This window comes from Pelobates fuscus, chromosome 3 (assembly GCF_036172605.1).
Source record: "Pelobates fuscus isolate aPelFus1 chromosome 3, aPelFus1.pri, whole genome shotgun sequence".
Classification (NCBI taxonomy): domain Eukaryota; kingdom Metazoa; phylum Chordata; class Amphibia; order Anura; family Pelobatidae; genus Pelobates; species Pelobates fuscus.
Window position 1 is genome coordinate 6,211,644 of NC_086319.1, and position 11,702 is coordinate 6,223,345.

At 42.3% G+C, this 11,702-nt stretch overlaps 1 protein-coding gene across 1 annotated transcript in view; it reads left to right on the forward strand.

The window, feature by feature from the left end:
• Positions 1-11,321, forward strand: part of GOLT1B (golgi transport 1B) — a 17,820-nt gene extending 6,499 nt beyond the window's left edge. Inside the window, exons 2-5 of the mRNA XM_063445035.1 lie at positions 4,099-4,190; positions 6,663-6,841; positions 7,053-7,134; positions 10,810-11,321. Coding sequence (XP_063301105.1) covers positions 4,099-4,190; positions 6,663-6,841; positions 7,053-7,134; positions 10,810-10,848 — 392 coding nt within the window. The 3' untranslated portion in view covers positions 10,849-11,321. The remainder of the gene's footprint in view (positions 1-4,098; positions 4,191-6,662; positions 6,842-7,052; positions 7,135-10,809) is intronic.
• Positions 11,322-11,702: the final 381 nt, after the last annotated feature.

The window sequence follows — 11,702 nt, forward strand, 5'->3', positions numbered from 1 at the left end:
ATAACCTCCCCCCAACCCCCCAATATAATAACCTCCCCCCAATATAATAACCTCCCCCTCAACCCCCCAATATAATAACCTCCCCCCAACCCCCCAATATAATAACCTCCCCCTAATATAATCTCCCCCCCAACCCCCAATATAATAACCTCCTCCCCCAACCCCCCAATATAATAACCTCCTCCCCCAACCCCCCAATATAATAACCTCCTCCCCCAACCCCCCAATATAATAACCTCCTCCCCCAACCCCAATATAATAACCTCCTCCCCCCAATATAATAACCTCCCCCCAATATAATAACCTCCTCCCCCCAACCCCCAATATAATAACCTCCCCCCCAATATAATAACCTCCTCCCCCAACCCCCCAATATAATAAACTCCCCCCAATATAATAACCTCCTCCCCCAACCCCCCAATATAATAACCTCCTCCCCCAACCCCCCAATATAATAACCTCCTCCCCCAACCCCCCAATATAATAACCTCCTCCCCCAACCCCCCAATATAATAACCTCCCCCCCAATATAATAACCTCCTCCCCCAACCCCCCAATATAATAACCTCCTCCCCCCAATATAATAACCTCCTCCCCCCAATATAATAACCTCCTCCCCCCAATATAATAACCTCCTCCCCCCCAATATAATAACCTCCTCCCCCCAATATAATAACCTCCTCCCCCAACCCCCCAATATAATAACCTCCCCCCCAGCCCCCCAATATAATAACCTCCTCCCCCCCAATATAATAACCTCCTCCCCCCCAATATAATAACCTCCTCCCCCAACCCCCAATATAATAACCTCCTCCCCCCCAATATAATAACAACCTCCTCCCCCCCAATATAATAACCTCCTCCTCCCCCCCAATATAATAACCTCCTCCTCCCCCCCAATATAATAACCTCCTCCTCCCCCCCAATATAATAACCTCCTCCCCCCCAATATAATAACCTCCTCCCCCCCAATATAATAACCTCCTCCCCCCCAATATAATAACCTCCTCCCCCAACCCCCAATATAATAACGTCCTCCTCCCCCCAATATAATAACGTCCTCCTCCCCCCAATATAATAACGTCCTCCTCCCCCAATATAATAACCTCCTCCCCCCAACCCCCCAATATAATAACCTCCCCCCCAATATAATAACCTCCCCCCCAACCCCCCAATATAATAACCTCCCCCCCAATATAATAACCTCCCCCCCAACCCCCCAATATAATAACCTCCCCCCTATATAATAACCTCCCCCCCAACCACAATATAATAACCTCCTCCCCCCAACCCCCAATATAATAACCTCCTCCCCCAACCCCCAATATAATAACCTCCCCCCAATATAATAACCTCCTCCCCCCCAATATAATAACCTCCTCCCCCCCAATATAATAACCTCCTCCCCCCCAATATAATAACCTCCTCCCCCTCAAAATAATAACCTCCTCCTCCCCCCTCAATATAATAACCCCCTCCTCCCCCCTCAATATAATAATCCCAGAGTAAGAGAATCCCCCCCCCCCCCATAGAGAATAATATAGAATATACCCAGCCTGATACAGACATGCAGAGCCTAATACAGAGTGTTATACGGAGACACAATAATACACATATGGAGGTGTATATAATCACTTTACATAGGGAGAGACAGGGTCTATATGGTGTCTTAGCTCTCCAGTAGTATTAGTTTAGGGTAGGCAGCTCTAGCACCCAATCCAGATTCTCTCCACTTTCTGGATAAATGTAAATTGCTTGTACAGGAAGGGAGATGTAGTTTATCATTAAATCGGGTAATCGTAACAACCCCTTTATGTTGGGCTAAGGTATCATCCCCAGGACATACGTGAAAAGCAGAGAAATCTGAATGTGCCTTTCCTGGTTAAATAGTATGTGTATCTATCCACGTCTATGAGCGGTACAATCCCCACTTACGGATTCTTGTGAGATTCCTCCTTTCCAGTCAGCAGTCTTGGAATTTATATAAAAATAAAAATGGAAAAACGGACCAGTGTAATATAGCTGGATGAAAACGCACTCAGGTGGTATGGAGTCTTTATATTGGCTCCTAGAATGTAGTGTGGAGTGGTATGATCCCCACCCTGGGACACTCCTCTCCGTATATAGGGTTTGCAACAAAGCAGAAATAAAAAAAAAAAAAATCTAGTGCACACTATATATATATATATATATATATATGTGTTTTGTTTTACTGCAATTAGACCCAAAATAACTTCCAAGTGTAAGTAAAATGATGTTTAGGGGGTATGTTCCCCACCAAGGAAAGTGTCGTCCAGTGTGAGATGGATTAAAAGCAGGAGGATCCAGGGTGGATAAAATCAATTAATCTTTATTCTGACACAAAGCTAAAAATCAATAACATCTAGGGTAAAAAGTACATTTTGTTTTTTCAAAGTGTTACAGCACACTGGACCAGCTCTCCGTATACAATTAAAATTGGCGGTTATGTGACATCATCACATGATTAAAGCAGAAGTGACAATATAATCTGAAAAGTGAACATGTAGCACATTAATTGTTGGTATTATTTTAATCAAAAACGAGTAAAAAATAAACTTAATGTATTTTATTAGTAAAAAGGTATTCCATTCTGGTGCCCGGTAACCCACCAGACAAAGAATATTAAAGATGAAGTGGGTGTAGTAAAAAGGCATTTGTGCAATGAATTGATTTAATCCACCCTGGATCCTCCTGCTTTTACTCCATCCTACACTGGGTGACACTTTCCTTGGTGGGGAACATACCACTTGGATATCAAACTGCATTCCGTTGCACCGATCCAAACTGTGTCCTTCTGTCCAAACCCAGAATGAAGTGGTCCAGCACAAACGTGTCTGGTAAAACCTTTTCCTGCTAATGTGAATGAAGCCGCAGCAGGGATGATATGTTTTGTGTTTACAATTCTAAATCCCCAATTCTAGGCTCTCGCTCTTGCAGTAAGGTTATGTACCATGGAGGTGTACATATTCCTATTTCTTAACACCTGGATCTTTTGAAAGAGACCGCTAGTGGCCGATACTAAGACTACTTGGGAGGCCCAAACATCCTTCATTTTCCTTTCATGCGTTGGGCATGTGCCGGCTGTGAACTGTGAGGAATGATTGACAGTCAGATCATGTTTGCCCTAACTGGGATTTTCTTCTGAGCATTTATTGCAGCCAAAACTGCCAGTCAAGTAATCGCAAAATTACACTCAAAGGGCGTCTTAATTGGTAAAATGACTAGTTACATGCAGATCGTTTTATCCCTATACTCTGTACCACGTTTCCAATCAGGGCCTAGGAGCTCCAGGAACAATGGAGAGATTAGTTCTCCCCGAATACTGATTTTTCCCCCAGTGTTGAACTCGTACACACCCTGACCTTGTTACACGGTGTATAATTATCTCCCTGCGACATGCAGTGTACCTGGCCTGACGAACACCTGCTCAACACCTGTGCAACGAGTGAGGTTCACACCGCGCTCCGCAAGCCGCTCGTGGCAAGTGATAAGTAAAGATGTTTTTGCAGGAGAACATTTTGAAAGGAGAGAGATATTTTTTTATTTTATTTTTTCTGTTTTTTAGTTTAGCATGGCTTGGGGTAATTGCAGTTTCATAGTAATGTAACTTCTTTCTTATGGATAAACTGATGCTTTCAAGGTTGATTGCTCTTACGATGTCTGGAAGGCGATCAGTCTTCTTGGATCATTACGTTGTTCAGTTAATTAGTTGAAGCGCCTGTAAAGCCGGAGCTCTCTGAATAGGGTCCGTTTAACCAGGTGATTAGACACCCCAGGTTGGATGACTTGCTTGGCAGGGTCCATGTACACGCGCTGCCTTTTGCCCAAATCTCCTCCTGTTTAATGTCTCGTCATTCCAGAAAAAAACAGGAGTAGGTCAGATCAAATATTACAAGAATATTAAATACATTTAGACTTTCTTTAGGGCATAAATAATTATTAGAAGGTTGGATAGTGATATCTACGCCCATTTAATCCGATGTGTGTTTCTCACCCTCCCTCCCCCCCAGTTCTCTGCTTTATGAATCGATGAGTGGGGATTTTTACTCCATGTTTACTTCTGCTTTCTTTCCACAGAAATTGGCATGGGCCTGACCGGCTTTGGGGTGTTCTTCCTGTTTTTTGGAATGCTTCTCTTCTTTGACAAGGCCCTTCTCGCTATTGGAAATGTAAGTGAAGTGATGGCTCTGTTGGCGGACGCATGCCGCTGCTCCGCTTAATTTGTTTCCATGGTGCGAGTGTGAACTTTAAAGAAACTATTTAGAGACGTTTAGACTTATTAAGCAGTTTTGTTTATTCACGTCTTTGTGTGTTGAAGTCACTACCATGAGGTGAATTCTAGTTGGATTCCCGTCCGCTGCTATGAGTTGTAATGATTGCGGTTTGTTTTTTGTCCTCTGTATCTTTCCGTATGTGTTCTTCTTGAAGCTTAAAAAAAGGAATCTAAACCAGTCCTATAGGTTTTCTTATTCTGTCAGAGCCATTTTTTATCTAGACCTTTTTACAAACTTTTCTTGCTTGGAATTGGGCAATGGTGGAATTCATGTCATTTTATGGTTTTATTTCAGATTTTAATTGTAAAACTTGTGTCCTGTTACACTAAAACCAAAACACACTACGAACTGAGAAGAATGCAGTTAGAAGAATCATGAGGGCATGTAGAGGGTTTCTCCAAACAAAGCAGTGTTTTAGTAAAACTGGCGCAGTTCCCCCTTCTCCTGGAAGCCAGGCTGGACTTGGCAGCCATGGAGGGGGCAGTGCCACCATTGGTCACCTGTTCCCAGCATGACCAGCAATGTGAATTATTTTTTTTTTTTTGTGAAAAGCTGCACGTTGAGACTCCAAGTACTGTTCTGAAGTGGTCATGGTGCTTGAAGTAACCCTTTAATATATATATTAGGAAACCTCGGGGCACTCCAGCCAATTCAGGTCAATGGTGATCAGTTTAACACTTAAACCAGTCTGGCTTCCTCTCTGGAAATGCTCTGCAAATGTGGAATCAATGCTATTCTGAGAGCGTCCGCCAATGGCCAATCATTGCAAGTAATGCTTCAAAATGATCTGTACTTTGTTTGAACCAATGCTCGCTTTGGCTGCCATTGATAGCCGAAGAAAAGTATTTGGACTTCTGTTACGGACCGTTTCAGCATAAAAGGGGAAAAATCCGTTTAGGCGATAATCCCCTTTTCACAAAAAAAGCACCAAAACTCACGAATTCGGATATAAATGAATGCACCAAACTCCCGAACTGCATACCAGGGAATAAGGTAGCACTCCAGCTGGAACCTCACGAATAGCTGCTAGCAGACGAACAGGAAAAGCTCCCAAGCGGCTTACACTCCTGGCAGTCAGTCCCTATCAGCATACAGTGAATCCCCCCAAGAACGAGACAAGGCTCTGTGTTGAGGGTCAAGCAGTGGTCTGTTTATTCAGGGCTACCTGCCCCTGTATTTATGCAGGTCTCCCACCTGGTGGACACTCCCCTAGGGGACCAGATGGAAGACTGAAACAGCAGACAGACATGTATCATTTTCGTACACACAGCCACAATACTTTCCCACCATGCATCTTGGTTTCCTCCTCCCTGCCCTGGAGATAATTAATGAAGTAATTCAATTATCTCCTAAGACAAAGGCCAGACTCCATTATGCACATGGTGACACAGAAACAGACTATCACTTTAAAATACATACAGACACATTTTATACACAAAACACAGACATGTAACATATCCCCAGATAGCTCAGGTCTGGGTGCACATTATTAGGTGAATGGCACCCAGATCACACAAATACATTTTAATTGCCATGGAGCCAAAGTCTTTAATTATACGAACAGGCTCCATGGCATTGCTATCTGGGTTACTACAGTTCACATAAAACAAACTACCGAATTTCCCTGCATTCACCAAATTCATACGAATTAGAACTAGGGGCTGGAGGTTCAGCGGTGCCTGCACGTAAAAGTGTCCGATTTTGGTGCATGAAAGCCGGGCAGAAAAGTGCTGGCTGCCCAGGGAGCTCCAGAACAGCGCCACCTAGCGGCCGCTAAGTGTAACAGCGGCCACACAGTTAACAGGCAATTAACCGCAGCTTCAGGGAGGTAAATTGGCAGCACACTCCAGCTTCTGGGTGGCCAATTAACAACGCTGGCCGGCTTCCCACGGCTCTGGGGAGGTTGGTGAACGGCTGTTTGTTCGGTAGATGAAATCTACCGAACTGCTGTGCAGAAAGGGAGAAATAAATCCTTCTGCACAGTAAAATTAACCCTTTAGCTGCCGGTCCATAGTCCAGAGGCAGCAGGCGGGCAACCAGGCTCCTCCAATACAATGTGGCGAGATTGGTTTCGTCACAACTTCCAAAAACCATTTATCAGTTGGAGGTAAGAAGGCACAGCGTGTTTCTTTGTTACGCTGATTCGTGCTGCCAGCGTCTGTCTGTTCTAGATCCATTGTATGTTTGGTTTTACAGTGTGACAATTCAGTCTGCCCGTTCTGTAAGTAGGGAACCGATCAATAATCAGTCTACGTAAAAATCATCAGCATGTGACCTGACCGTAATATCCTTTCATATGAACCATTGTAAAGATAAGCAAGCAGGATATCTGTCACATGTTAATTGTCTGTATTTGCCCTTCTCCAGGTACTGTTTGTGGCCGGTCTGTCTTTCGTCATTGGGCTGGAGCGAACCTTCCGCTTTTTCTTCCAGAAACACAAAGTAAAAGCCACTGGCTTCTTCCTGGGGGGAGTTTTCGTGGTTCTCGTCGGCTGGCCTTTGATAGGAATGGTCCTTGAAATCTATGGATTCTTCCTGCTGTTTAGGTAATGGTTCATTTTTATAATTTAGACGGCTAGGCCCAGGCTGATTTAGGTGTTAAAGGGTTACTCCAACTATTTTCCACTGGATCACTTTCTTAGTATATAATGCCCTATCTAAATAATCCTGCAAGTACCATTTAATTGTGAGTGGCAAGTCCTTTGTTCAATCCTGTGTTACCTAGAATGTTGTTAATTGAATCCTTTCCCTTTTTAGGGGCTTCTTTCCGGTGGTTATTGGTTTCATTCGAAGAATACCAGTGCTGGGGTCGCTGCTGAATTTACCAGGAATCCGCTCGGTAAGGAATGTAGGCTGGATATTAGGATGTGACTAGAAGCTGTCAGCAATTACAAGCACTCTCTTTCCCTCATTAGAGAAGGCTATTGCAGATAAATTCTTAGTAAGTTATAAATCATCTCTGTAGGTGAACAGAGAAATTCCGGGCAGGATCTGAGCTCACTTTAATCCGTTCTGTAAAAATGTTTTCAGTCAGTGCTCTGTATCTCTTGGCGTGTGCGTGAGTGACAAATAGTGCACGTGAACATGGAAGAATGATAATCCGCACTCATTTTATTCTAATCTGGTGATCCTGTGACTTCTTATCGCCTTAGCTGTAAGTCTCCTGTCTGAAATGAATGATGCACTTTGAGAAACAGGTTTTTGCACGCAGAATTCATTAACCAAACGAGAAGCCACAGAAGTGAATAAATAGGCACTGAAAATGTGAAAAGACAAATGCATTAAGTGACGTTTTAGAACCAAAAAAATTGTGATTGGCCCTTTAAATCCCCAAAGTGCAGGAAAACTGTATATTACCTAAACACACACTGTTTTTAAGTGAAAAAACACGATTGTAGTATAGCAGTGATGTCCAAAGTCTGGCCCGCATTCCAGTTTAATACGGCCTCACAGGTTATTTGGCTAATCTATCTGTTGTGGCCCCCATTGAATTCCCGAACGCCATTCTGGATCCCTGGCTCTTTGAACGCCGCAGTCCTGAGTGGCGCACGGGGATTCACTGGGGGTCAAGAGATTGCGAGAACACAGACGGACGTGTAGTAACCTCAGTCTGAGTTCTCGCAATCTCTTGGACGTCGCAGGATTTCGTTCCCTCTCCCTGGAGACAGAGAATGAAGGGGCAGAATAAAAGAGGGAAGGGGCAGAGAATGAAGGGACGGAATAAAGAGATGAGATGAAAAGTATGCTGTTTGTAATAAATGTAGCATTTAATGTTAATGGTTCAAAGAATGTCAGGCAAAATGGTCGGCCCTCATGCATGTTCACTTCATCAAATCTGGCCCTCTTTGAGAAAAAAATACCTGCAGCAACCATTATAGAGCAGTATAAAAATCTGAACCAAACAAGTAAACGGTGCGCGAATATTAAGATATAGATTGTCCTTGGCAAGGTACCCAGTGTGTAACCGTAAAATAAAGTACAGACAATCCATACACGTAACCTTCCAAACATTGAAGGCGCGTGTGCCACTCTCCCTTAATTGCTCAGGAGGGGCGGAGCTCCATGCTTGCGATGGATCCACAACAAGATATCCAAACGTAATTCAACAGTCGCTATTCTTAATGTAAAGCAACCTTAATTTCTTCAAAATCCTAAACAATGGCAAGATTACACTCAGAGAAGTGAATATAGTGAAGTCCGAGTTACTACAGGGATAAAATGTTAGAACGGCTCCAGACCAATTCTCCCGTGTTTCGCGTCTTCTCTCCACACCATACCTCAATCTCAGACTGTGGGCATGGCGCGTTTCGCTCCTTGGAGAGCCAGTCCAACATTCTGATGTCATTAATTGGCAGTTACAGTAGCAGCTTTAACATATAGCCATTTGTGTGAGTTGCATCATGTAAATCTGAAATCTTCTAAGGAGTAAATGCAGTTATTTAATAAAGTTTCCATCTACGTATGATTACTGTTATGTGTATGGCTTGCTTCACTATATATTGTGGTTTGTTTGTTAAGGTTACACACAGAGTATGTTTCCAAGAAGGATTATATATAATATATTATATATTTTTCAATATTGGTAAACTTTTTTTTTTATTTTTTCATTGCAAATACAAGATGGTTTAATATCCACATATTGACTAGGGGCTCATGTCACTTCCTATTCTGATGCTAGCGAGTTTCTCTGAGTGAGCACACATTAGCAGTTTGTAATAAAAAAAAAAAAAAACATCTGAACAGACAGAGCAAATGTTAAGATTGACACGTGGTCAGCAAAGTGAGTCAGTGAAACGTGTACAGCTGGTAGACCGTATGAGGTTATCTGAATTGGGAAAAGGCCACGGGAGGGAGAGGATCGACATGTGGTCAGCAAAGTGAGTCTAACTGGGGGAAAAGCTGAGGTAAAAATCTGATCTGGAATAAAATCTCCACCTAAACCATAGTCACAAATTGGTCATTATTAGCTTGTTTTCATCAACCATTCTGATTGAATTTGTAAAAATGAGTACCTTCTCCTGCAAGCTTCGAGCAGCTGCCCTTGGACCCCATCTTTTATTATTAGATTTAAAAAGACAAATACGAATAAAATAAAGAGAACCGCTTTACAGTTATACATTTGCTATCATTTGGCAAGAACAGTTTGTAGCTTAACTTGGAAACATGAGCTGATCTTGGTCAATAATGGAAGCAAATAACTTAACTGCACTGTGAGTAACACAACTTTACTATGTGTGTCCCTCCCTGCATGTCATCGTTATCTCTCCACCTGACTGGTGATACTGTGTGTGTGTCCCTGCATGTCATCGTTATCTCTCCATTGTATAAACCGGCCAGCCTGACTGGTGATACTGTGTGTGTGTGTGTGTCCCTGCATGTCATTGTTATCTCTCCACCGTATTAACCTGTCAGCCTGACTGGTGATATGCACAGTGTTTGAAGTACTGTGTGTGTTGGGGGGTGTATGTGTGTAAAGTATGCCGTGTGGGGTTTTTCATCCTGAGTAGCACAGAGTGTCCTCGCAGTTAGTTTGGATCCATGACCGATTTACCATGGCACAATTTGCACTTGCCACTGGCTAGTGGACAAGCGAAAACCTTCGGTGTGTGTCTTTGTCTTTCTTTCTTTTCTGTTTCTGCATGGGGCAAAGAGCGCCCCTTCATTCACACCTTATGTCAGTTGACCTACAGGATTTTTTGTGTTTTATTTCTAGTAACCTAGAGCCTTGCTAATAAATGTTTTTTTAGAATGGAATCCTTGGTCTGGCCAATCTCTATAGATCTATATTAAGAAGACACCGTACATACAATTTCTAACGATTTATCAAACCTTTTACTCTGAATAGTAGTTTTATCAAGATTTTTTTTTTTTTTTATGTTTTTGTCCCAAGCCATCATAAATGAGAAGGATTTCCACAATAATGGTCAGTTCCAATCTTTCTCCTCTTGAATTTATTTGCATGGAAGACCATCTTTTACTTTTTACATTTGAATTTTCTCGTCTCACACCTCCTACACAACGTGAGGTTATATGAAGGGGCTGCAATTCTACTCCCTGATGGCGAATGTTTGAATCCCTAGTCTGCAGCTATTAGCAGGTTCCTCGAGGGAGGGCGCTATAGTCCTTAGCCAACCGATTGCCTGCTACTTCTAGGTTGTGAGGAGGCTGGGTTTATAGATTCCAGATTCTGTAACAATGTAAATTTCTATGCTTGTCATTTTGGCTTTACCTCTCGGGTTGCACAGCTCAGCCTCCCAGCTGCATGGTATTTTCATTGAATCCTTCTGCTCCCAGCATGTGCTGTGTGTTCATATAAGCACGCGTTGTGTGGGCAAAGCCTCTGTGCTAAGAAGAGATGTATAAAAAATATTGCTTATTCACTTAATATTTAAAACGTATCTGGAAACACTTTATTTTTATTTTTTTTATATATTTCCTTCATTATGTGACTGCATATTCTTAGAACTGTGTTTTGATTTTAGTCATAGAACATTTTTCTTTTCTTTTCTCATAGCTGGTAGACAAAGCCGGTGAAAGCAACAACATGGTATAACGGACGCTGTATGGTGATCAAACTGTTACTGGATGCGTGCAGATAATGGCACTGCCTCAGATGGTGTAAACACAGTACGATTTGCCTGTTACCTTCATACCGAGGGCTGCTGTTCTGCAGTTTACTAGATGACACGGAGGGGCAATTACAGACAGACTTTCTAAAATATTCCAGACTTGTTTCCCCTCGGAAACCTCGCTGAGCCTCCAGAATCCGTCATAACTGTGGTATCCGCTCTACGCACCGTTGTAAAGGAAAAAACACTTATTTTATTTATAGAAACAAGGATTCCAAGCGATACACTCCGGCTAATGAGACTCGATGTGATGCATGAAATTATGATGGACCGTATCATTTTTAAGGACAGAAAATAATTGGTTTATATAAGGAAAATTAGCTTGTTACAGTGAGAAAAACCTTTTTGTATATATAACGGGTAGTAAAAAATATTCAGCGTCCAGGTTGGATCAGAATTGCCTTTTTCTTTGTTGTATTTTTATTTTGTTTTTGTCAAATAACACATCGGCAGCCTTTTTAATTCGGGTAGTGTGAGTCCTTTTTATTGCCACAGAAGTGCCCACATAGAATATACTGCCCCTTTATTTTTAATTTTTTTTTATATCTTAATTAGGGATTGGGGTCACACTATACTGTGTGTTTAATGACTCTAGTACCTCATCTTTTCTTCTAAACAAAATTTCATCCCCCATGCCCCATTTTATCCTATGTACAGTCACCATTGTTAGCACCATGTTCATATCTCGTAGTTGTTAGATCAAGTCCCAAATTAAGATTTTCTGCAAGCTCTAAAACGGTTAGGGAAACATCCACTATTTTACTTTAATAGCGGACTT